Raw genomic sequence first — 27,314 nt, 5'->3', positions numbered from 1 at the left:
CCCATTCTGTAATTTTAATTGATTGATTATTACAGATACAGTTGACGAGTCCCCTTACTAAGTAATTATATTCTGTAATTTTGATTGTTAATTGCAAATACAGTTAATGGTCCACCTAATTTAAGTAAATATACTCAATAGTTTTGAAAAATTAATACATTTCCATCCATCCATTTTCTACCGCTTATCCTGTATTCAGGGTCGCGGGGATGAATACATTTTGATAATTAAAAAATATATATTTTTGATAACATTTTTGATTTTGATTTTTAAGCAAAATTGTTATTTACAATTTTTGTTTTTAATTTAAATATTTAATTTTTAAATTATTTTCTATTTATTTTTAAATTTAAGGACAGTTTTTTGGAAAGAGAAGTCATTATTATAAAAAAAAAATAATGATAAAAATTTCAAGAAGACAAAAGGTGGAGCCAGATTTGGAGTTGTTACCTGGATCATTACATCACTAACTACATGTTTCCATGTCTGTGTGATTGTACATTTCTGCATTGTCTTTCAGAGAGAAGAGAATCACAACTCTGCAACTCTGAGCACAGACAACTGAAGCAGCTGATTACTACTCAGGATTCTGCTCGGATGTTTGCACATTTAACAGACAAAGATAAACTATCACACCTGAATGGCAGAGTCTGATGACGGAGCAAAGAGACGATTCACAGCAGAGTGAGGCATTGTTTATTCCAAAATAGAAAGCTCTAAGGCAAAACAGACGAGAGAAATGTGAATGCTTCATAAAAAGCTAGACAGATGCAAGTGAGGAACTCTGCGAGGGCCCACCCAGACTCACTGTACCCTCAGGCTGCATTCAATCAACCATTTCAAGTCTTTACACAAGGGATATGAACAAGATCACTGCAGCTATTGATACACAATTGTTGTACAGTACAATATTACATATTTAAACTAGAGGACCCCCAATTTGTGAGGTTATCAATATGGAGAAATTTCAAATCTTTCACTACATGTGTAGTAGTGGCAGGAGGACCCACATAGGCTGCAGTCCCAGTCTTAAGGCAACAAGGAGCCCAGCTTTCAATTGCTCTTTGTTGTCATCACAGTAGCTTGTTTGTGTACATAAATAAGTTTGATGCGTGCAAAAAGTCCACTGCTTCTTGTTGACGATGGATTTCATAATATCCCAGTGTGGTTACTCAGACCCTTGTGATTGTGTGATTAGCATAGTGTTCTGGATTGTGCATTTGAGAAGTACACTATTACTGTAATGATTAAAAAGACATGATGTATGGTATACACAATGGGGAAAGCTGTATCTGAATTAAAAGAAAAATAGGAGCACTGCAGTCAAAGATGACTGCGATGTTGCAGTACACAAAGTAAAATTATTAACGACGCTTCACAGAACCACACAGGTGTTCTGCACTTTAGTGTCCTTTTGAGCAATATCAAGAAGGGTCACACTTTCTTTTTGTGCTTCTTGGCAAGAATTCTTTAGAAAAGAACACAGGTAAGGCCTTGTTAGTATTGTAAGTTTAAAACCAATTTAAATAGCAATTTTCATCAGCATTCAATTCATACTTAATTTTTTAGAAAAATTCAAAGAACCCTGGAAAACAGGGTTGCTAGCTTTAATTATGAATCTGTACATAAATATTCCTTACAAAACAGAAGAACACAAAAATGAAACAAAACACTAATTTCATACATTTGTATATAAAAATAAGCATCTCTCCTTTTTCTCTCTGTGTCGCTCCACTGTGAGAGCCTTGGAGTCAGTCGCAAGAGTGCACATCTACTGAAAACACAAGCATGCAAAAAGTGAAGACAAACCCTTACAGATACAACTTGAAATCGTTGGCATCCAAAATGAGATATCATCTAGGGACGGGAAACGGGGCCAAGAAAATAAATCAAATCAGTCAACATTATTTAACAGAGCATACAAACTTGCTTTGAGTGTTTTTAACACTTCTTTTTAACTTCTGTTTGATTTCATCTTTTTGAGCTTAAATATACAAAAAAGTGCACTCGCAAACATCAACTAAATAAAAAACAGTTTCTGAAATGAAACTCCTGATTAAACACACACACACAGCGTTCAGCAGGGTGGAGGGTTGGAAGAGTGCAGGAGCGTTCTGTCCTGTAGTTTTGTGCTCTATGTAAATCTAGCGTGTCTGTACTATGATTCATAGTGTGTGAGAGCACACACTTTACCTGTGGACCTATTTATGCATGTCTTGTGTGTGAGTCAGAGTGCGAAGGAGTGTGTCTTCTACTGCAATGAGTCGCTGTTGTCCAGGCCCAGCCCGGCCATGTCTGCGTCATCGTCCTCGTCAACGCTGTCCCCCGACTCGTCTTCACTGTGGCCGCCCAGCATCACCTGCTGTACCGCTAATGTGGCACCATCTGACGTCAGGCTCTGCAGACCCTCCATGTTCATCGTCACCATTGTGCCTGAGGAGGACAGGAAATCCTTACTGATTAAAAGTTAGTTATTTCTTTTCACAGTTACATGCTTGTGGACGTGCCCTATGACATGCAGGGATGGCATATAGCATAACATACAAAACTTGACACCAGATGTTTAAGACACATTTGACATAGATAACAACATAGGCCATATATACATTCATTTAGGCAGACATGGGAGGGGGGGCATACCACTTGTCACACACATCATACAGCACTGGGGTACATGGGGAAATTGTTACATACATTATCGGTGGGACTTAGTTTTGTTAAGTATTGGGATGGCTGAGGGGATTAGGCTTCTGCTGAATCGGGCTTTGTTGCACATTAAAGGCCACATAGGTCCCCCCCCCCCCCAGCACTGCCCTTACTACAACACGAAAGATCGCTCGGACGAGGAGCACAACATCACTAGCTGACATTCACAAGTAAGAAAACACCTAAGATTATAATAAACGTAAACAACTAACATGGATGTTGCTGCTAGGCACATAGTGTATGTCAAGCTAGCATGTTAGCATTAGGAAATGTTATTAAAAAGAGAGTTACAATGCAGAAACCTATTGCTGGCTAGTAAGCAACAGCTGGCAATGTTATGTCTGACTATGAAACAGCTGCATAACCTCCTTGGCTTTCTGCTGATATGCTGGTCAGTGGTTCTCTGTGTAGTCTACCTGACATGTACAGTGGATAAAAGGCCTCTTTGAGGACAATAAAGCTCTGTTCAATAAAAACGTCTTATCAAGTCTGTTACTTTAGAGGCCAGAATCCCAGGACTGAGCTTGGAGCAGTTACATCAGCTGTTGGACCTCTGGCTGACACACAAACACCAAGTCAACTTACTGTCTGGCAGCATGGAGCACCGGGACAGCAGCACTGGGACAGGCTCACAGTTGTGACACCCAGTTGCTGTGTCTGGAAGATAAGTGCTCACTACCCAGATTCACAAGGACAATATAAAGGTTTCATCCCTAGAACTAGAGTAGTGAGTGTAGTATTTTTTTTTTTTTTTGCAGTAGCAATGTTTATTTCTTTACCATTTATGTTCTGCATAACCTGTTCTAAATTGTTTGAATGAAGTTAAAATGTTCAAGGCCTTTCTCTTATATTCACAGCATAAACAATCCAACCATTACATCTCTTTACAATCTGCAAAAATAATGAGAACCAGATGCATCTTGTCACCCATTTATTATTTTTCAAACACCATACAAAACAACACAAATAACAAAATAACATACACTCCTGTTCCAACATGACTGTGCACCAGTGGACAAAGTAAGGTCCATAAAGACATGGATGAGAGAGCTTGGTGTGGATGAACTTGACTGGCCTACACAGAGTCCTGACCTCAACCCGATAGAACACCTTTGGGATGAATTAGAGTGGAGACTGAGAGCCAGGCCTTCCCGTCCAATTTCAATGTGTGAACTCACAAATACACTTCTGGAAGAATGGTCAAAAAGTCCCATAAACACACTCCTAAACCTTGTGGAAAGCCTTCCAGAAGAGTTGAAGCTGTTATAGCTGCAACAACATGTATACAAAAAGGGAATAAACGGCGTCTGTGCAGAGGTCTCATAGTTGTTTGGTATCAGAACAGATGAGTCTTGGCTGATTGGTCAGACTGTCCATGTGCTCTTATCTTTAGGCAGCGGTTTTCCTTTAGAAATAATATCACAATTACAAATGATTACAAATCAACATTACTGTCAAAGACTGACAACTCTACGTTGGCAGCGTTTTATGTGGTGACCAACATTTATAACAGTTTTCTGTGTCACCTATTATGTGAGCTAAGGATCATTCCATGTGAAAACAGCCAATATCGGGGTACCATGTACATGGTACCTCTCAGATTTAGCTGAAAAGTGGTGAAAATATGCCTTATGTTACCAAACAAAGGAACCTGAAGTTTCAGGTCAATATCTCAAACGGTTTGCCTGTGGCATCCATTTGAATTTCAAGTGCCACGCCCCTTTTTGACACATTGGAATTTCGCATTTCATTTGTTGGCATTTTTGGAGGCCCATAGCTTCTGTTCTAATAGTGATAGAAGGCTGGAAATTGGTCTGTTAGTTCATTGTAGTTTGTACTACACAATTATGGAGGCATTCCTTACTGTTTGGTGAGAGGTGGGTCACCAAAGTCCTAAAAAATGTTGACGGCATGTGTGATTTTTCACTTTTTGGGTGCCCCTAGCACCAAGATTAATTATCATATTTATTCTAAACAGGATTATTTCTTATATTTGTGAACTTTGCTCTTGCAAAAATTAATTTGAATGGTATGGTACCACTGGTGGGGGATTTATGGGGGTCCAAAAACCCTCCTGGGTAGAGACTCTTTTGGAACCCCATATTTGGACCCCCAAATGACCATGTGGGCACTTGATGATCCTAATGGGATTTATACCAGATAAAGATACATATTTGTTCTTTCTTTTAATGAAATAAAACTTTTGACTATGAAGCTCCATCATATGAATTTTATTCTTCATTTTAGTCTTCAACATTTTTTCCAGAAGTCTGGAATGTAGATCAGGGAGAATTTAGTGACGATAAAGCATGAAAATAGTGGAAATAACTTAGTATTATGCTCAGCAATGGAAAACAATTAATATTAAGACTGCTGGCCATTAATTTCCTGAAAATCACAAATGAACCCCTTATCCCAGATGAAAGAGACCCGCCTTCTATTCTTGGGTTAAGTGCGTATCTGTGAGGAGGTCAAGAATAGCTGTGTCATCTGCATAATTGAGGAATATGGTGTTAGGTGAGTGGGTGGTGCAGTCGTTTGAGTATAGGGTGTATAGGAAGGGACTTAGGACACAACCCTCTCTTGGCCTTTTAGGCAAATTGGAGGGGATCCTGATGTTGATTAACCTGACTCTCGCCAGATGAATTTCGTTCCGCCTAGCTCCACTCACACCCATCTGGGATCGCTTCCGTTGGGAGTGATTTCGGCACCAGATTTTATGGATGAGCCAATCAGGATGCAGGGCAGGAGTTTCATAGATGTGACGTAGCGGAGAAGCGACTGTGAGACTGTTTTGATTCAGACAACAATGGCGGCTTGCATCGAGGAAGCAAGCGTCAACATTGATGCTGCTATTTCATCCGTGTTGTTGAGTTGCCGATTGTACTGCTGCTATATTCAAGATGTCGGCTGTCCTGTTTTGATTTTCCCTGCGTCGCTCTCATCAGCGTCACGGGTTGGCTTCGATGTGAGTGGTGGAAGTAGTACGTCAATAAAGATGACGGACAAGTGTCTTATCCAATCATATGCAAGGATTTTTGATAAGGCCCAGCCTTCTGAAACACCTCTCCAATGGAGCGATCCCAGATGGATGAGTGGAGCTAGGCGGAACGAAATTCATCTGGCGAGAGTCAGGTTAGATGTTGATGGACGTGTGGCAGGATTGTGTGTAGCAGCAGGTATCCCAGGCACATCATCAGGATGGATGTCAGGGCGGTAGTCATTGGGTTCTTTGGGTCAGGTTTTTGGGGGTACTGGAATTATTATAGCTGTTTTCCAGGGGGTGGGAATTTTACATTGATGGTAGATTTCACAGAAGAGAGGATGGATTATTGGAGAGAGTTCTGTGGCACGGGTCTTGAGCACCCTTGGTGGGATCCCGTCCCGTCAAAATATTATCCTTTGAGTCCTGCTCTAGAGTCCAGTGGCAGCATGCTTTACACCACTGCATCCAATGCTTTGCATTGCACTTGTTGATGTATGGCTTGGATGCAGCTGATCGCCATGGAAACCCATTCCATGAAGCTCTGTATGCATTGTTCTTGAGCTAATCTTAAGGCCACATAAAGTTTGGAGGTCTGTAGTGATTGACTCTGCAGAAATTTTGCAACCTCTGTGCACTACGTGCCTCAGCATCCGCTGACCCCACTCCGTCATTTTATGTGGTCTACCACTTCTTGGCTGAGTTGCTGTCGTTCCCAATTACTTCCACTTTATTATAATACAGTTGACTGTGGAAAATTTAGGAGTGAGGAAATTTCATGACTGGACTTGTTGCACAAGTGGCATCCTATCACAGTACCACGCTGGAATTAGTGCATCTTTTGATGGATTTTGATATTAGTACACCATTGGCTGGACTACTGCAATGCGCTCCTCATCGGGATCCCTGGCAATTGCATTCAGAGACTGCAAAACATCCAGAACAGCACTGCCAGGATCCTGATGAGGGTGCGCAAATCACATCACCCCCACCCTGAAATCCCTCCACTGGCTCCCCGTCCCTTTCAGAATTGAATATAAGGTCTCCCTACTCACCCACCAGTGCATCTATGGTCACGCACCCCTTTACCTACAGGAACTCCTACACCCCCAAACCTCCTCACGCACCCTCCGTTCTGCAACAACACACACTCTCCAAACCCCCAGAACCAAACTCAACAGCATGGGTGACCGGGCTTTTTGCTCTGTAGCCCCGAGACTGTGGAACACCCTCCCTGACCATCATAGAGCCCCACAGTCTACAGATGTTTTTAAACAAAACACTTAAACATATCTTTTTTAAAAAAGCTTTTCTCTAATTCTCGCCTTATTTAGGTCCCCCTTGTTTTTAACTACTTTATTTTAAAATTTTTGCCAATTTTACTCTGTAGCACTTTGAGATTGCTGAAATATAAAGTGCATTACAAATAAGGCGGCCGCCTTAACGACAAAGTAACGTAAAGTAACTATAGACTAGCGATATTTGCCGTGTTTCTGTCATGTTTTCTCCCTTTCATGCCAAACCGTGTCCGACACTAGTCTCCCTTCTCTGCAGAACATATTAAAATAATAATAATAAAAATAAAATAAACTTTTTAAAACGGGCCTATGAGTCCGAATGCCTCTGAATCGTGCGATGCGTCCGAACAGCGGCATCTGGTGGTATGTCATTGTGCCATCTATCATCATTCGATCAACATCCCTCATCTGGGGGAAAAACTATTTTCAGAAAGACGTTCATATGGAATTTGGATAGCTGACCCTGACAATCAAGTGTGTGTGCGTGCGCGTGAATGCGTGCGTGGGCCTCTAAGGCTACGTTCACACCGCAGGTCTTAATGCACAATTCCGATTTATGGCTCAAATCCGATTTTTTGTTTGGCTGTTCACATTACCTCTTTAAATGCGGCCTGTCTACGGATTGCTGTGTGAACAGCTCACGCTCCTGAAGTGACCCGCATGCGCAGTTGATCATTGATGACATCACGCCACAGCGGTGTTTACGGAAGCGAACATGGCAACGGCAACCGGTAACGTGGGACTGTATGGCTTCATGCTAAAAACAGTGTGTGGCGGCAGCCGGCAAATTTGCTTCGCTGCTGTCCTCCATGTTTGTTTTGGCTCCCGCCCGCTTTTCAATCAACTTTATTTGTCATTCATTTACAAAACAGTGCAGCGCGGGTCAGAATGACGTCAAAGTCGCATTAAATGCGACCTGGCTGTTCAGACTGCGGTCGCATTCAAAAAAATCCGATACGTATCCGATTCAGTACCACATTTAAATGTGGCCTGAATCTGATTAGAAAATGTCAGATTCAATGCGACTTGTGCTGTTCACATTGTCAAAAGCAAATCAGATATGGGTCACATATGAGCGAAAAAATCAGATTCAGGTCACTTGTAACTGCGGTGTGAACGTAGCCTAAGAGTCTGGCCCAAGGGCCTCTGAATTCTTAATCCAGCCTTGATCAAGGCTAATTGCGTTTAAGGTTTACACGTAGTTGTATTATAGCCTAGCTTGCTTTTGACGTTTGGATGCGATTTTCTCTCGCAATGTGCACAGCCAAATGGAGCGAAAAACAACAAAAAATTGCAGGCTTCTTTATGCGACGCAGCCGGCCTACTTCACCCTCTGCATTGCCTCCTCCCCCCCACCGCCACCACCACCACCACCACCAGCAACTCCTCCTCCTCGAAACACTGAGGCAGTGGGTGGAACTTATTTATAGATATTGTTATTTGGTTGTTTTTTAATAAATATGTGTTCAATGTAGTAATCAGAGACTGTAGTCTATTGCCCCCCAGGCTGTGGTGGCAGCAATGAGGCGGCGACGCGATGGCGACGGGCCGAGTTACACTGTTCCTTACACCCACCCACCCCCTTCCCTGTCCATCCGTCTGTCCCGGGCGACGCCCCCTCCCACCACCTTAACTAACACATTTTCTGGGGGAAACACTGCGCACCCTCCCCGCATCTTCCCTGATTGAGCCGTTCTGTCCGACCTGACGATGGTGAAGCTGTCCAAGGTTACCTCGTTGTCAGAGACGGACCCAACCAGCCAGGTATCAGGGCAATTATGGAGATGTCTCTGAAGGCCCTTTTCAGTAGGCATCGAGCATGTAGCATATCCATCACGTTGCGTAGGGACCGGACATTTGCCAGGATGATGGAGGGGACAGTTGGTTTCAAGGGACGTCTTCTAATCCTGCTTTAGAATCCACCGTTTGCCCCTTTTCCTGTGTTGGAGCTCTGGGGGAAAGGCCGCTGCGGGCTTGATTTTACATGGCGGAGATTCCCATAGTGATAGTAGGTTTTCTCGGTAATCGCCAGGACAATGATTCATTTAGTCGTTTTTGCCATCGTTTACAAGCAAGAGACACGAGATGAGACAATCAGATGAGACATACAGATACTGTGTTGTCGCAGCAGAGCATGCGCCATTACTGGTGCTATTGAAGCCATTATTACAATTTTAAAAATCAAAAGAACCCCAATTACTACCTCACCCACCAGTCAAGCTGCAGTTTATCTATGACGATGCAGACTCATATTTGTAGTGAATGAATTAAGTGTATGTTGCCAGTCAATCATTTTCAGTGAGACCCATACTGTCTTAACTTAACTTCTCTATTTTTACAAACAGCTCAATATCAGAGAAACCAATGAAGTAGTGGTGGACTAGGAGAGGAACAGGAGGCCTCCTGTACCTGGCTTTCATCAAGGGAGAGGAACTTAAGTTTCACACCAGTACCTTCTCGTGGTCCAAATCAATAACAAAAGGTACTGGGCTCACAACACTGAAGAAATGGAGCAGACACATTGTTCTGAGGAGACTCCGATCCATCAGTGAACAGCCTTCTGCAGATGTCCTCCAGTCTGTAGTAGCTTTTGCTCTGTTCTTCGCCGTGGTGGCATCAAGGTCTCAACATGCAGTTATGAAGGCGACCTAGGGGATCCGGTTGGAAGTGGAAAGCATGGATGCAGTGAAGAGGAGGAGGAGCTGTGGCAGACTGGCAGCTTATTGCACAGCAGGCACATATGCAATCAGTTGTCCATTAAATCTTTTGGAAGCACAGAATCTTTAATTTCTGATTGATTGATTGATTGATGAAACATTGTTGGTGTCTACATCTCTGGACTGTCATTTGGAATGAACGTGAATGAACACATTCCGTGGTCAAACTCGAATGAGTAACGCATTAGGAGTGAACAGCATTACAGGTGGCTGTGTCAGTTCATACACTTTGAGTGTTTTGTTATTTTTTTCCTTTCAAGGTCAATCACTCGTACTCATTTTCATCCTGATAAAAGGTCTGCAGACTGAAACGTTCTAAAGTGAGTCCAACTGATCGACAGTGTTCAGGATGTTTCAATACAAAACCAGCTGGGACGGAGAAATGAGAAAAGATCACCAGTTTGTTATTATACAGAAAACCTGCCAGGCGATAACAACTAGCAAGCAGCAGAAAACACCAACAACCAAAAAAGAAATGTAGTGAATATTCCATCTGTTGTGTTCAGGACATGGTGACCTGACATGGCGAGTTATACTCATTGATGGCCTCCATTCATGCAAATTAGTTTTTCAGGTTTAGCTTTTCAACAGAGCCCCAGTTATACGTTTTCCTGTAGCTGGTATGAGATCAGTAGATCAGTGACCTTTAGCCATTATTCTGATAGCTTTCAACGTCTGCATTTTCGGAGGACTGTGTTGGTCTTGGTTCATGTGGATCCAGAGTCCCTGGAGGGACTTCCTTTCCTCAGCAGCAGATTTGGATAGCAGGGTCCCGTCCTTGGTGAAAACATTCAGTTTAGACAATCGGATGGAATGTCAAGTTTATCAGAGATGTCTGATGCTTCACCCCCTTTCTTATTATAAAATTCTCATGTTAACTTCTGTGATTTACTTTCCAAATACTCCACTTGATCTTCAACATTTGTCTCCTAATGCAACAGGTGGGTAATGGTTGGAGTTCAAGTGATACATGTTCTGCTTCTTCCACACGGTGGATGCTGTGGATTTTAGATGGCTTATTTCTCTCCGTAGACCAATAATGTCTTCCTTCCTCCTTCGTACTCCTTGGAAGCTTTGGAATTCCTCTCTGTAACAACTGATTTTACCAGAGATTTTGTTTTTGAACTCGATCAGCATTTTCCTGATAGTGTCCTCCATTGGCCCACGGCATTCTTTGGCTTTAGATTTACTGTTGCAAGTTTGTGCACTGCCCAGATGTGAGATTCATACCACGTAAAGTAGCAAACTATCTCCAAATATAGTTTGATATTGTTAGTGTGTGAAAATCCAATGATAGCCCCCTTAGGTAACTATATTTGAGGATCTGAGGATCACTCATGCAGCCATCCTACCATGACTTAACATCTAACGAAGCATACTGTATTTTACAGTTTTAGATCGAGGCAGACAAGAAGTTGGCATCTCTAATTAATCCGGTTGCACACCAGCAGCCTGCTGGAGGTCATGCTGTAGGGCTCTGGAAGTGCTCCTCCTGGTCCTCCTCCATAAAGGAGCCGATACCGGTCCTGCTGCTGTGTTGATGCCCTTATACAGTCCTGTCCAGCTCTCCTCATATACTAGCTGGTCTCCTGGTATCTCCTTCAGGCTCTTGAGACTGTGCTGGGAGATACAGCAAACCGCACGTCCATCCCGGACTACCTGTGAACCTGATTGGGGTGCAGACACCACCTCATGCTACAAGTAGTGACAAGGACACTAGCAGAGCACAAAACTAGAGAAGAATGAGTCAGAAAGGAGAAGGAGAGAACAAGTCTCTGTGGCCTCCACATCAGAACCTCCATCGCTCCTGTTGTCACTTTCATTTGCACCAAAGCAGCTGAAACCAATTCACCATCACTTGTGCTTCCCAAATTGATAGATTAATCCCCCTGAAGTTTAACTGATTTGGTGTAATAGTGTGATGATAAAGTGTTCCTGTAAGTGTTTTTGAGCAGTGTATTGTAACATGCTTGGTTTTTATTGAACTTGAATACAAAGAAACTGCTGCATACCATCTGGCATGGTAACTTGCTGCTGGGTGCCTCCCCCTGCGGCAATGGAGTCAGGCCAGAAACGCTGTAGTGGCCGGTTTTGAGGAGTCTTCTTCTTGGCTTTTGGTGTCTCAGAGGAGCTGGCATCCAGCATGGGCTGCAGGATCCGCCTCCGTGCATTTATAAACCTGGGAACACAAGGCAACTCAGTCCAATTTGTTATCCAAAACTCCAAAAAAGCGTTTAACTCACAAAAACTACAACACTTTGCATTTCTTTAAATGCAGCAAATAGAAGCAAAAATTGTCTATCACTGCCGGGAAAAGACACCAGGTAAACTCTTCAGTGAGTGGGCAGATAATCAGCTGACTGACCAATCAGTTTTCCACAGTGGAGTACAACATGGAGAAAGTGACATGAAAAACATCCCTGGCTCACATGAGCTTTGGATGGGTCATTTTAAAGAGTAACTAAACCCCCAAACCACTTTCTTCAGCCCTGAGATACCCAGTAAGCCTTGCTTAAGCTAACTCCTAATGCTAATCACTAGCATAGACATATCCCAGCCTTACATATAAACATTACAAACATGAATTGAGTTTACAAGAGATAAATTGCATGTTGTCACTAAAATAGACACGTACATCACTTACCTTATCATAACCATTAGAGGTGGGAGAAGTAATCGATGATGCTGAACAATTCTGCATCCATGCAGTAAAGTCTATAATCAATTTTTTTTTTTTTTTTGCAATCTCTCCACATTTTATATAAGTTATGTAGCACATCAACTGTATCATACAAATAGGAATTGGTTTGAAAAATTTGAAAGAAAAATTCTCATGATGCATTTCACCCTCTAGAGACATTTTAGACACACTTCAGCCAAAAACTGTGGGGTTTCGTTCCTAAAGGTTTAGGATTGTATCTTTGTGGGCCAAACTCACCAGTTGTTGACCTGCAGAAGTGTCAGGTTTGTTTGAGTAGCAATCTGTTTCTTTTCATCCTCTGTTGGGTATGGGTGCTACAGGAGAGAACGGGGGAGAAGATGCTTCAGTGTTTTTTGGCTAAGGATTAAAGAGCTGCAGAGGCAAAGGATTTGACTCACGCCAATGTGCTGGAAGAGCCACGAGCGCATGACATTGGTGGCATGTTTGGGTAGAACGCCGCGTTTGTTCTTGGTTGAGTTGTCGTCGTGATTAAAGAGGTTCAAGTCTTGGTGAAACTGCAGCTGGAGCTGAGCAGACAAGACAGTCATTTATCATCTTTCTGTTTATGTCACAAACAACATTGTTTTGCTCAAATTAACTTTCCCTTTTGAAATACAATTTAAAATGTTTCTAATTGCTAAAAATGTATATGAATATAGACCAGCATCAGTCACAGAAAGATGTACAACCTGATTGTTTTGGACGCGTATTGTCCCGGGAGAAAGAGCCTGTGTTACCACCTGGCCCTGAGGAGTGACTACTGTAACAGGCTGGTACACCGTGCCACCTGAAACACACACACACACACACACACACACACACACACACACACACACACACACACACACACACACACACACACACACACACACACACACACACACACACACACACACACACACACACACACACACACACACACACACACACACACACACACACACACACACACACACACACACACACACACACACACACACACACACACACACACACACACACACACACACACACACACACACACACACACACACACACGCACACACACACACACGCGCACACGCACACACGCACACACGCACACACGCACACGTGAGTGCAGGCAGAAGAAAGCACTGATCAAAGTAGTAGGGGTGTCCCTGAATAGTAACTATTCGATCTATGAGTCAAATCGTTGCAGTGAATGTCTAATTTTACATAGAATAGCTTGGTTTCCTCCCAATAAACCATGATATATAGCCTATTTTGGTATAAATATCAGCATATTAATACTGTGACTAAAAAATTTAAAACAAGAAGGTAAAGATGCTGAATAAGGCATTTATAGGTGACCAAGACAATTACCTTTCATGATTTTACCCTGCTTTCTGGTCTGTTGGACTATAAGTTGACCATAATGTTCTAAATGAACATCATGCTGGATTGAAGAAGACTTGAAACTAGATATTGAGACCATAAACTCATGTTTACAATGTTTACTGAGATAATACATCAAGAGAGAAGTGGGACCTTTTTCTCATAGACTCTGATTCTATACAATCAGAGAGGAATCGCCCCCTGGTGGGGACTTCCTGATAAGGAAGACGATAGGTAAGACTTGACCAATCAAATTTGCCTATATAAGTTCTTAGTCAGGGACACCCCTATATCAAATTGTCCCACTGGTAAATGACGATACCTAAGCCACAATCAGAACAGTACAGTACCTGAGGGAGGGGTTGTATGCCATGGTGACATACCTGCAACCACCTGGGTGGGGTTGACAGCTGTCACGGTAACGTTCCCTTGCTGCAGGGCTGAGGCTGGAACCACAATCTGACCCTGGGGACTGATGGTCCCAGAGATAGAGCTGGGGGTCTGCAGAACACAGAATAGGCACTTGTCACTTGTGTGTTCTCCTTGTTGATGGCTCATTTTTTAATAATACTGTGTAGCTGGCTAACAAAATTGGCTATAATGCCTTAACAAATCCAAAATATCATTGTCAGTGACAAGTATGAGACTTTTACTTCAAAGTAACTAACAGATCTAACTACATTGTAGGGCTGTAACGATAGACCAAACTCACGATTCAGTTTGTATCACGATTTTTGACCCACGGTTCGATACAAATTTCTATATTATTTATTTTTTTAAATTAAACATTTGATTTATGTAAGATGCAGATTTGGCGTGGAGGGCGTGTCTATCTGATGGTCTGTTAACTGCACAGGTCCCTCACTCAACTTACTACAGAGAAATGTCCCACAAAGCAACGTTGCAGAACCAAACTAAGGTAACGTAGTAACTGTAACTGTCTTTGGCAACGGGGAAACAAATACCGCAGCTGTACGTGGAGAAGCGTCCTTCCTCCCTGTACGTGGAGAAGCGTCCTTCCTCCCGCCCGTCCTACCGACTCCTGCTCACATTTCTGCCCGATAAACAGCGTCTGTCACCGGCAAAAAAAACTTTAACTCACCGAGTGTTTATGATGAAAAAAAATCTCCGCGACGGTCAGCCCGGACCGAGACTTCAGTGAACTTTAGCCTCCGTCGGGTTTTGAGTGACAGGGAGACTCCAGGGAAACCCCTTGAAAACGCACACACGTCGTCATCATGACGTGTACCGGGACGTCTCTTTGCGCTGCTTTCTGGGAATTACACAGCGGTTCGTCTTTACTCCAGCGGTGCTTCGCTCCGTGTGAACGAACAACGGCGGAGAATTAGCGAACGACCGCTGCAGTGTTAATGTGGTGTTACTTACAGCTCATAGTGCTGATCTGGACCGGAAGTTGCGTCGCGATTCTGCCTTCTCGTGGCGCGAGACAGGTTCGTGGATCTGAGTGTCGCGATTTCAACTTCGATACGTATATCGTTACAGCCCTACTACATTGTGTTTAGTGCTGATGTGTGCGGTCCACCTACAGTCCATACCGGAGTCTTGGTGGGGGAAAAGCCCTGGACCTGGCCTTGTATTGGGGAGTACGGGCTCCCCGGATCTCCACTCAGCAGAGTCTCACTGTTCATCTTAGTCTTGAGGCAGGCGATGTAGCGGCTGCAGAAGTCCTTACACAGGTCACTCACCTTCTCCAGCTCCAGCAGGTGGATCCGCAGCACCTGGATGGCTTTCACCATCTAGAAGTCCGAAGTAGAACAAAAGGTTTGTAGCAGTGTACAAAAGGGAAACGGACTTTCTCAAGCTGAGAGTTTGGCCATTCGGCTGTCCGTGTAAGGGTCTCATATTGAGGATTGAGACACTTAACGTTAACGTCTGTCTCCTTGCATGTGCTTCTGGTTTTGTCCCCATGTTTGACTTGTCTCATTTTCATACCTCTCTGTAAAAGGTCAGCTCCCCAAAATGTATATTATCATTATCATTTTGGTTGTTATATACAGCCATGAAGAGTAAGACAACGTTAACAACGGCAGATTACAGAGCTGTTTGTGTTGTCATCGCTGATAAATGTATTAACGCGCCTCAAATAAAGTGTAGATCTGCTGCATTACTGGGATCAGCAGAGGCAGATTATTCACATGCGCCAAATTGTCAAGAAGGGCTCAGTTTCACCGCCAAATACTGGCCGTGGCAGTAGTGGTGGGGGAGACAGATAGGAAGGTACTTTGGGAGATGAAGAAGACTTTTGACTTTCAAGTAACTTTATTTAACCACCATTCTAAGAAATCTCACAAAACACTATAAAACAACCATCATTCTAAAAATGTAAAACCAAAGGGCCATCCTCCCCCAGTGAGCACAAGACCTGCTTAACAGCCCAGACAGCTTTAAAACCATCCAGGTTTTGGGTTAGTCTGAAATACGTGTGGTCTACCCTCAGGCGGCCCGCCACTAAACCCTCAGACAGTGTACTGGGTCTGTCCAGCCTTTTTCAAGCAATTTGTTTTTTCGGCTTTTCCAGATGGCTAGTTTGGCACTTGAAAAATAAAATTGATTAAAACCAAAGTTTACCTTTTCTTGGGTGTGTATTTTGGTCCAAAGACAAAGGGGGGAACAGAGAAAACTCTCCCAAACCCCCAACTCACTCCTGCAGCATTTTAAAAACTACCAATCGGGGACAGGACACCACAAGGTGGTCTAAGGTCTCTGTTAGTGAGCAGAAAGGACAACCCTCCCCAGTGCGTGGGTCAAAGTGAGCTCTGTGTCTGTTCGTAGCTATCGCTCCATGTATAATCCTCCACTGGATGTCAGCCATCCGTTTCTCGACGGGAGGCTTATACAGGACCCGCCAACTACCATTAGGGGAAAAGCCTGAGCCTTAAAACTCGGTCCAGTGTTTCCCCTAGAATTTTTTTCAGGCCCGGTGGTACCCAGCGAAAAAAACCTAAACAGACGAGACGTGTGGGATGGTGTATTGGTGCAGTTGGATTAAGTCAGGTGGCACAGCAAGCAGTCTGCAATTCTGCAATTATTATATTTGCATTCAACATTTTTGTTCAACCAGAGTGTATTCAAGATCACAAGGAGAGAGTGACTTATTAAGGTGCCGGTTGATGGAAATGATGCAAAATTATGGGCCGGAAAAATATGTCTGGAAAATGAGGAGCTTCACATTAATAGCTACAGATACTGTAAAACACTACAACGACATATGAGTGCATATATTGTCTTATTTTATCAAGTAAAATATAAGTTATAGGTTTACTCAACAGCCTAATAGTTCATAGAAATTCAGGTAGAAATAGGTTAACTCAGAGTTCCACAGCTTATCAAAAACAATCCTTATTTTATTAGGCTGCCTAAGGGCGCGATCAGTAGCGTGCCTCGGCTCCAGCACAAACGGGCTTTGGCCCGTTAGCCGGTTGTACATATGTCATCACGTCCTAATACTTCACACGCATGGCTTGATGTTGTTTTTAAGGAGCGCCGTCTCTGCATTTATTTCTCGACAACACTCGACCTGCATCAGCGAATGTGCGCACGAGCGGATCTGTGCGAGCAGGCAGTGCGAGGAAAGCGGATTTTGGACGGCGACACACAGCGGCATTTTTCTTATAAATGCACCGGTCCGGTTCCGGGTCTGGTACCGGTCCGGGTCTGGTACCGGTCCGGTCCCGCTCACACCACGAGTCTGAAGAGTGCAACAGCTTATCAAAATACAATGTAAACTTTCTGTGTTTCCAAAGTAGAAAGCGACATGGTGGTGGTTTAACGAGGCGGAACGGCATCAGAACAACATCAAGCGCGTAAAGTACACGAAGAAGAACGTAGCGGGAGCGCGCGCCGTGGATTGTTGCGGCCGCGCGTCTTGCGGAGCAAGTCTACTGTGCTGCGCGGAGGCGCTCCTAATGTAAATGATTATTGATTTATGAATGAATTGATAGGTGGCTTATTTTTGGTATATTGATTTTTTTTTTTGGCCTGGCGGCAGGTCTCCTTGGCCTGGCGGCCTGTACAATGGTAGGGGAAACACTGCGGTCCACTTTGACTCTCTGACTCCTGCAAGAAGAGAAAAGCTCAGTACCTTCACACAGCTGGAGTAGAGCTGTTTACTTGTACAGGAGCGGAATGTTCCCAGCGCTGGAGTTAATAAGGTTAAAACAAGGCCTGTCCTCTCTCCATTCCCCCACCTCAGGTCTCACACTCAAGGGGGGGCGGGGGAGAGACATACTCATGTCCTCGACTCAAATGGTCAGCCAAACTTCAGCTCTGTGCAAAGTCTGAAGTGGTGCCGACAGAGATTGCCACACTCCATTCAGCAGGTTCTGCAGCACTCTGGTTGACCGTATGCCTGTCACTTCAGCCAGACTTTCAATTGATATCTTCGCAAGATGGCCCAGCTTCACTACTCCCGTCTCAATGAAAGCTGTTTTTAGGGTGGTTGAAAAGAAGACGGTATCAGACAGGAAATCAGTATCGAACAGAGGTTCTTCAAAACAGGTTGAGTAACCTCAGAGTCCTCCAGGCATCGATGACAGAGCTGTAAAACGGTTTAAGACCAGTAAGACTGCACAAAGGGGACTTCATCAGGAAAAGTTATTTATCGTCGCTGAGCTGCCCGGCCCTCCAGAGCAGCAACCGGGCCACAGCAGACCAGCAGAGAGAACTGCTATACAGCAGCCGCTGATCTGTCTGCAGTCTAAACACAGCAGTCCTGGAGGCGATGTCTATGAGGTCTTGCCCCCCCCTCTGCCACAGGAAGGTACAGGACCGACACTCGCACCCAGTGATGACCCAACCATAAAAACTCTATTAGGAGCCTCTGCAGTTGTTTCAAAAGGCCTTGCGGGGGAGTTAGCACTTGTAGCCTGTGCCACAGGGATGAGGCAACCAGGTTATTAACAATCAGAGCTCTTCCCCTGTAGGACAGCTGGGGTAGCAACCATTTCCATTTAGACAACTTGGCTTGCACCTACCCCAGCACTCCCTCCCAGTTCTGCGCCTCTATTTCTTTACTTCCCAGATACACTCCTAGGACCTTTAGGACTCTTTTTCCCCACCTAAGGTTTCAAGGAAGGTATGTTCCCTGCCCTCCACTGACTAACCCAAACAGCCTCACTCTTCTCCCAGTTAACCCTGGCTGAAGCAGCTTTCTCATATAAATCAAGACCGTCTTTTAACTCTTGGATGTCTTCCTGACCCTGGACAAGGATATTTATATCATCAGCATATAACCAATGGGGGCTGTGAACCAGTTCAGGCAAAACCAGGCCTCTCAGTCGGATCCTAAGCCTACACAAAAGCGGCTCTACGGCCATACTGTACAATACAGGTCTGCTCAACCCTTCCCCAACCTTTACAACACAACATGCATCACTGTACAACAACTTCACCCAGGACAAAAAGTGCTCCCCAACACCAAAAGCCTGCAGTGTGGCAAAAAGAAAAGAGTGATCCACACGATCGAACGCCTTCTCCTGGTCGATAGAAATAATACCCACATTGTTTTAAAGTTTGCAAACTTCAAAAATGTCTCTCATTAAAAACAAATAGTCCTGTATTGATTTACCAGTGACACAATACAACTGATCAGTACCAATAAATAATTCCATATAACGGGGCGTACCCACCAAACGCGATGAAACTTCATCGCGCGACAAGATTACATGTAAAGTCAATGCAAAGACGCGATTAGACGCTTCATCGCGCCGGGCGACGCGATGGACGCGATAGCGCGATGGACGCGATGGACGCGAAAAATCGCTTCATCGCGCCATCGCGCCATCGCTCGAGTTGAAATAATTGAACTTTTGCGGCGAATTCGCGTGAAGACGCGCCGCGACAGCCTATCAGCGTTGAGATCGTCACCGACGTGCTGACGTACGGACGTCCTGGTGTTCCCTCGCTTTTTGCCACAATATTTATATATTATATTATATTATATATTGCCCATAATCAAAGTTGGGGGGCGCACGCACGCGCGCGCACACACACACACACACATACATACATATCAATCCCAGCTCTTTCACACACAGAGATCTTTTTTTTTGCGATTGTTTATCACTGGGGCTTATGGCCGGCTATGAAGCACCAGTTCTGGGCAGAGCAGCAGCTAAACCTCCCGGTCCTGTACCCTGGTTAGCAGGTCTTCAAACTGGGCAACAGTCAGCCTGAAGTACCGCTGGAACCGGCCGTCGTCCAGGCGCAGCTCCTGCAGGAGACGGTGGAACTCGCCGAGCTCACGCCGCCTCCGTAGGGTAGCATGCACCCAGAACCGACGTCGGCGCCTAGCCCGCAGACGAAGCTGGGAACTTCTCCAGAGTAGATACAGTGCAGCGATGGTGGTTATCTCAGCCATGATCGACGAGAGAATGAAATGGCGGAAGAAATGTTGTTGTTTGGGCGAGCTCGACGCGATGACGCGATGAGGCGTTTTTTGGCATATTGGACCGGCGTCAAAACTGGAGCGTCTAGCGCGACGCGATTTCATTTGTCGCGCGTTTCAATCGCGTTCATCGCGTTTGGTGGGTACGCTCCGTTAACCTTCAATCTGTTAGCTAAAACTTTTGACAAAATCTTATAATCCGTACATAAGAGAGCTACAGGTCGTCAGTTCCTTAACAGGGTAAGATCCCCTTTCTTTGGTAACAGAGAGATCACAGCACGCTTACAGGATGCTGGAAGTGTTCCTCTCTCAAAAGACTCCTTAAAAACGTCCAGCAGGTCATGTCCAAGAAAACTTCAAAAATGTTTGAAAAAGTCTGCCGGTACGCCGTCCATGCCTGGAGGCTTTCCTGAAGCCACTTGTGTCACTGCAGCGGTCAGCTCCTCCAAAGAGATGTCAGAGCTCAGGGTGTCCCATTCTCCTGGACCCAGCTGTGGAAGACCTCGAAGACAGGGCTCCAGACAAACTTTTTGCATTTGTCGCACTGGTGCGGCTAACTTTTTTTTTTTTTTTTTTTTTTTAGGTGCACCAGCACAAAATTTAGGTGCACCCACATTTTTCATCGCGTCACCTTTAACGCCAAACAGTCACCTTTTTAATCGCTCTCCTTTTAAATAATGACACCCCCTTATGGCCTAGGTTAACTGCAGCACCATCAGCACCCGGAGCAACCGTTTTCTCCAGCCAATCTTCACACTGATGCCCAAGCGCAGCAAATGCTTGCTTTGTGGCAGCATAAATTCCTCAAGAATAAAAAGATCATACAGATCACTAGCCTATAGATTGCAAATGGAAAACTGTTTATGTGATCTTAGCCTAGCCTACTTATATTTTTACTTAGGCTATTCATTTTTAATAATATTAGGAATAGGCTACTATACAATTCCTATTCATGATCTCTCATGCTGTAATGTGGGCCTTCAAACACTGTGCGTGTCCATGCTCCACCTCGACATGTCCAATTAACATGTTGACCGGCCTCCCTTTCCGCAAAATGCGGCAGTAGACAATAACGCACTCCTTCGTCGAATGACGTGTACGTGGCATTTCCAATCTCCGCTGTCTTGTTCTTTTCCATCTGCTTCCTTTGGCCCATAGACCTCTCCAGATTAAAGAAGGAGGAGGTTGGTGCATCTATGTCCCTTATAGTAGTGAACCATGCTCGGACCAGAACTCCTTTAGCTTTCTCTTGAAGAAACAAGTTCAGCTGCTGCCTTTTGAGGAGTAACTGTTCAGTATTTTCAGCAGACATACTCTCTAGCTCTCTGATTTCTGACTCTAACTGCTCCAAAGCCCCTCTAATGTTTGCAGTGGAGTAGGACGTGTACTGCTGACAGAACACCCTAATTTGACCCTTTCCAACCTCCCACCACTGACTCAAGGAGGGAAAAGACTCTTTCTTGGATCTCCAATTAGCCCAAAACAATTGGAAGTTTTCACAGAAATTAAAGACATATAAAAGTTTAATGCTAAAATGCCAGAAGGACCTGGGTTTCCCAGTAGGAGATAAAACCAAATCTACTCAAATCAAATGATGGTCTGTAAAACCAACAGGGAGGATTTTGACAGCTGCACAAGTTCAACTAAACTAGCCTCCTTTAGAATCTGAGACAGAAAGGAGGACGACTGAGGATGGAGCTCCTGTCCTGTCTGAAGTGACGTCAGTGCAACAGTTCCAATCCCCCCCTATTATAAAACACTCCCCCTAATCACAGCTATCTAAGCTGTCTTTTAATAACTTAAACACAGACAAACGTTCAGGACCATAATTGGGTGCATACATATTAATAAAAGTAAAGGTAAAACTTTCTATTTCTGCCTTGACCATCAGAACTCTTCCTGCTATGATCTCTGTTCTGGATAAAATATTCACATTTAGTGAGGGAGAGAATAAAACAGCTCCAGCATTGAGATTAGAGCCATGGCTGAGTCCCCCCCCCCCTCCCCCCCCTCCATATTCCCCAGTCTGTCTCATTCAGGCTATCACTGTGCGTTTCCTGTAAAAAAAAAAATGACATCTAACTTTTTCTGTTTAAGAACCTCTGACACTAAGTCTCTTTTCTGCTCACTTCTCCCCCCGTTAATATTTAAAGAGGCAACCTTTAAGGCCTGCACAGTAGAAGAGTAGAAAAGAGAAAACAGAACAGACAAATAGACACAGCAGAGAGGAAACACCCAGTGTTGTATGATTATGTTATTTTATTCTGGAATTTCTCATTTTCCTTGTTCTTTTGGTCCCTTTAAGACCTTGTTTCAGAGCGGTGACATGTTTTCTCAGACAGCCCTATTCACTTTATTCCAACTACTTTCCTTCTCTACACTGACAACATTTACATTCTCCTTCCCTGCTTCCTCCCTCGAGACACTCGGCTGTGCGTCAGCCGCGGAGGCTCCGCCCGCCACTGCCAGCCTCAGCGGGTCCCGCTGTGTGCTGTCTGTGCGGACATGCAGTGCGTTTATGGCCCTCGTCACCACACTCGAAACATTTCATGCTCCCAGAACTCGCATACACCATGTAAAACGTCTCCTCGTGTCGAACACGGAAGGACACATCCAGTGTCCGAGTTGACATGTCCAAAAACATAAACACTTGTCTCCGCAGAGACTGAACATGCATCTTTGCATCCCAAAGCAACAGTGCGAAAGCCACTCGCAAACTTACCGAACCGCTTCAGCTCTCGTTCCAGGGCTTCGTTCGGGATGAAAGGAGGAACGCCGGATACGGTTATCCGGGTAGAGGACACCGCCAGTGGGGAAATCGTAGCCAGACGCTACTGATATCCAAAGCTACAGACCTGTATCTCTTCTATCATTCCTCTCTAAAACCTTGGAACGTGCCGCCTACAACCAACTGTCATCCTATCTCTCGCAGAACAACCTCCTTGACCCTAATCAATCAGGATTCAGGACTGTTCACTCCACTGAGACGGCCCTCTTCACAGTGACCGAGTCCCTGCGAGACGCCAGAGCCTCATCCCACTCCTCCGTTCTCATTCTCCTCGACCTATCTGCTGCATTTTACACAGTCAACCACCAAATCCTCCTCTCCACTCTGGCAGAACTTGGCATAACTGACTCTGTTCTCACCTGGTTTATATCATACCTGACACCTTTCAGGTCGCATGGAATGGCTCTATGACCAAACCCTGTTCCCTGGACACGGGTGTCCCTCAAGGCTCAGTATTAGGACCGCTTCTGTTTTCACTATACACCAGATCACTAGGTTCTGTTATTACATCGCATGGATTCTCCTACCATTGCTACGCAGATGACACCCAGCTGTTCCTCTCTTTTCCCCCCAACCTCTGACACTCACATTGCAACTCGCATCTCGGACTGTCTGGCTGACATCTCTGTCTGGACAACTGCACATCACCTGAAGCTTAACCTGGATAAAACCGAACTCCTCTTCATCCCAGGGAAAGACTGCCCTCGCATGGACCTGTCGGTCACTGTCGAGGGCATCACAGTATTACCTTCCTCAACTGCGAGGAACCTGGTTGTAATCCTCGATGACCAACTATCCTGCCACCCCAACATCACTGCTGTGGCCCGATCCTGCAGATTTGCCCTCTACAATATCCGCAGGATTCGGACCTTCCTCACAAAAGGATGCAACGCAACTCCTGGTCCAAGCACTGGTCATCTCCCGCCTTGACTACTGCAACTCTCTCCTGGCTGGACTCCCGGCCTCTGTGATTAAACCATTGCAGCGTATCCAGAACGCTGCAGCACGCCTTATCTTCAATCTACCCAAATTCTCCCATGTGTCCCCCCTCCTCCATGACCTCCACTGGCTCCCTGTTGCAGCACGCATCCAATTCAAGACGATGGCACTGGCCTTCAGGGCCATCAATGGAACGGCACCCATCTACCTTCAAACACTGGTCAAACCTCATGCCCCGAAGCGAGCACTTCGCTCCTCTACTTCAGCAAAAAAAAAACCTTACCTATAAGCACTCTGATCATAGCACTGTTGCTCTTAAGTAGGGTTGGGCATCGAGATCCGGTTCCAAATAGGAACCGGTTCCTAACCTCCGGTTCCTAACCTCCGGTTCCGGAAGTGTTAAGAAGCTGTTGGAATTGCGATCCTTTTTTTTCGGTTCTTAAACATCCGCACTAGTTTGTTTGTTTTACTCCGCTCGCACTAGTTTGTTTGTATTACTCCGCCCGGCGTGCGGAGACTCCGCGATAGAACGATCAGTAACGAGTAGTCTAACGCGCTACTATTGCCAAACCAGTAGTCAGATTAAAGTTACTTATCCAAATACACGGTGCGTTACTATTTTTGTCAGCAAAAAAAAAGATCTGCTTTCTTCGTGCGTCTCGGGGGTGACGTATGTTAGCCGACACCTTCACGGACGGTCGCGTGTAGTCGCTATACTGGCAGAAACGTAAACAATGGAGGGGGAGAGATACTCATTTTCCAGCTGGAAATACAAGCATTATTTCGACTTCATCTCAGCAAAAGATGGCAACATAAAGGTTCGTTGTACAATCTGTGTTAACAACAAAGTGTTGTCTACTTTCAAGAATACAACGTCAAACTGGAAATAACATTTAGAGTCACAGCATGGCACAACCACATTAAACGAGCAGGTCCCGTCCGGTGACGGTGAAAAGGCGCAGCGTGTGAATAAACAAGACGAGTTCTCGATTTCACGGAGCTCCTGCTAACTCAGTCTGTGCTGAGATGCGAGCGGAGTCTCTATTGAGTGTTTAGTGGAGAAATGTCTCGCTGCTTGCTGGCCCCGCCCCCTCCCTTCGTCATCACGCCGCATACTTTAGGACTGTGCTCATCCTTAGTTTCATAAAACCAATCCTTGCTGCTCTAATGCTGGTTCAATATTCATAAAATGTTCATTCATGATGTTACTGCCATTACAATATGCAAACAATTATTTAAGTTAAGGGAAGTCAAGAGTACTCCTTTTCAAAGTAACTGTGGCAACACTGGACCTGTTGACCTGCACCTCAAAGAATCGGAATCGAGAATCGTTTAGAACAGGAATCGAAACAGAGGATCGGAATCGGGATCGGAATCGGTAAAATCCAAACGATGCCCAACCCTACTCTTAAGGTACTACTTTACTCAGATGAGGACCTAACACTTGTTCTATTTTTAGCTCTTACTTTATCGGCAATGATACGTTGTGGTTTCTTTGTTTCCTTCTTTTGACAAATGTACTTATTGTAAGTCGCTTTGGACAAAAGCATCTGCTAAATGACCGAAATGGAAATGGAAATCGGAAAAAACTCCTCATCTAAAGTTAACCCAGTCTCGATGAGTTCACTTATGCCCCTTTTCCGCCGAGGCATTTTGAGGGCCGGTTCGGAGCTAGTGCCCAATCGCGAACCAGTTCTTCCCGTTTCCACAGACAAAGAACCGGCTCTCGGCCAGGAAAACTGGTTCCAGAGCGGCACCAATTCTTTGCTGGACTAGAACCGTTTGCAAACCTACATCAGGGGCTGGGGGCAGGGTTAACGCTCTAGGCGACGGGGGAAAATACGCTGCTGCAGAGTTTTACTAACGTTACTGTTCCCGGTAAGTTTCACTTTTAAAATGTTTCACCTCGTTGCAAACCAACGACACATTTCTGTTTAGTTTACCAAGCTAGTGATTACGTTCGTAACAGCAGCAACTAGTGGCTATGCTTCCTCGGGTAATGTAAGCTGACCGGCTAGCTATACCAGCTAGCGTGATATTGCTAACAACAACGTTAGCATGCCACTTTCTGACTGCCGTTGGCTCACTAAACGTTACCAACTACCAACGTAACATAACATCTGTCTTTGCAGCGTCGTGGACACGTTTGTGATTAAACCGCTGTTCTCTGGTTTGTGTTTGTAGAGCTGTCGAACATCAACAATATTGAACGGAGGTCCAACCTGCAGATGACTAAACATCAAACACTCTGATCTATTGATCACACACTGTTCTACACTTTAAAAAATGTTGTGATTTTAGTATTTTATTGTTATTGTATTATTTGCCAAAATAAACACTTTTTCTGAAGAGACATGTCTGCTATGCTTGAAATGAGCGCTGCCGGTGGAAACGTAAACAGGTTCTCAGAAGGTTTCGAACAACTAAACTACTCGAGTTGAAACAAAGTTGCAGCAGCTAAATGACGCTGAGAAGGTTCTAATTAACAGGTTAGAAGCAACAGCAGTGGGCAGGAGTGCATCTCACACTGCTGTTGAGATTAAAGGTCACTGACAAGCCTTAGTGAGTGTGTGAGTGACTAAGGGCTTCGTCCATTTTGTATTTCTTCATATCCCTGTTTTGGTTTTGTCAAATACCTCAGAACTAAAGCTGTTGGGAGCCAAAGACAACACTTGTTTTAAGAAGCTGTTCTATTCCATTTTTCCTTTTGAACCACGTATGCTACCAACTACATCCAAATGCACTCAAAACATGTAGTTCACTATTCAAATAGTTTAAATACTTTCAGTTTATTATATGTAACAGTGAAAACAATGCTAAATCAAAAAGCTTGAGGGAAAAAAAGACAGAAACAGACCCGAAAGAGAGAGTTCTACCCTTGACATAGGTATCTTACCAAGTTGTCCAGTTCAGGGTCCTCGCTGAAGAAGGGTTTGCCCTCCTTCTCCTGACTGCGAACAAAGTTCTCAATGTCCACGTCAAAGCTTGCCGAAGTGATGCAATCAGAGCTCAGCGTGGACTGTTCACATTTCTCAAAGAGCAGGGCCAAGAGAGGGAAGAGAGGATGCCTGGGAAACAGCCACACACACAAAGGATGGAAAATCATCATTTGAAAGAACAGTAAGAGAGCATGGCTTCCAACAAAAACTTGTGTATATGAAAACTAATGTGGATAGATACTAGGGATGCAAGGGTTCTCAATATAATATTGAAATAAAAGTGCAACGCTCGATCCGTGCTGCACTTTTCAGCAATAACATAATTCCCTACTTGAAACAACAGAAAGGCATCGACTTGGAACTGGCTGAAGCACAGAGCCCAGCACTGACCCGGATAGTCGGAACTCTAACAGAGAGTTATCTCACTGTGACGGTCCGCTATATGTCGGAGATGAAGAGCAGTACTCCAAACCGTCCCCTG

General features: G+C 44.5%; 1 protein-coding gene and 1 long non-coding RNA gene across 5 annotated transcripts; both read right to left on the bottom strand.

Annotated features, from left to right (window-relative positions):
* Positions 1-673: 673 nt before the first annotated feature.
* pknox1.1 (pbx/knotted 1 homeobox 1.1) lies at positions 674-26,998 on the bottom strand. 4 transcript variants are annotated; one of them, XM_084022268.1, is made up of 8 exons: positions 26,791-26,998; positions 15,309-15,518; positions 14,145-14,262; positions 13,095-13,192; positions 12,804-12,932; positions 12,643-12,719; positions 11,717-11,883; positions 674-2,433 (listed from the first exon to the last, which is right to left on the bottom strand). In XM_084022268.1, exons 2-8 carry the CDS (start codon positions 15,516-15,518, stop codon positions 2,252-2,254), a joined length of 981 nt encoding a protein of 326 aa, XP_083878394.1. In that variant the 5' UTR covers positions 26,791-26,998; the 3' UTR covers positions 674-2,251. The 4 variants fall into 4 exon arrangements, with proteins under 4 accessions (XP_083878394.1, XP_083878395.1, XP_083878392.1 ...); XM_084022269.1 differs by having other exon boundaries at positions 15,318-15,518; XM_084022266.1 differs by having other exon boundaries at positions 14,112-14,262; positions 26,791-26,997.
* LOC311021629 lies at positions 5,151-11,706 on the bottom strand. Its single transcript, XR_014598031.1, has 3 exons — positions 9,819-11,706; positions 8,644-9,635; positions 5,151-6,907 (listed from the first exon to the last, which is right to left on the bottom strand). It is a non-coding gene; the product is annotated as an uncharacterized lncRNA (long non-coding RNA).
* Positions 26,999-27,314: the final 316 nt, after the last annotated feature.

Source organism: Eutrigla gurnardus (assembly GCF_963514095.1).
Source record: "Eutrigla gurnardus genome assembly, chromosome: 12".
NCBI classification, from domain to species: domain Eukaryota; kingdom Metazoa; phylum Chordata; class Actinopteri; order Perciformes; family Triglidae; genus Eutrigla; species Eutrigla gurnardus.
The sequence above is the reverse complement of the archived record's forward strand: the minus strand, read 5'-3'. Positions and strand labels throughout refer to the sequence as shown.

Excerpts from the sequence above, each read along its gene's own strand:
- pknox1.1 (XM_084022266.1), bottom strand. The coding sequence starts at position 15,518 with ATGGTGAAAGCCATCCAGGTGCTGCGGATCCACCTGCTGGAGCTGGAG. Across the intron at positions 14,263-15,308 it reads CCAAGACTCCGGTATGGACT|ACCCCCAGCTCTATCTCTGG; the intron begins GTAGGTGGACCG and ends TGTGTTCTGCAG. Across the intron at positions 12,720-12,803 it reads GGCTCTTCCAGCACATTGGC|CACCCATACCCAACAGAGGA; the intron begins GTGAGTCAAATC and ends TCTCTCCTGTAG.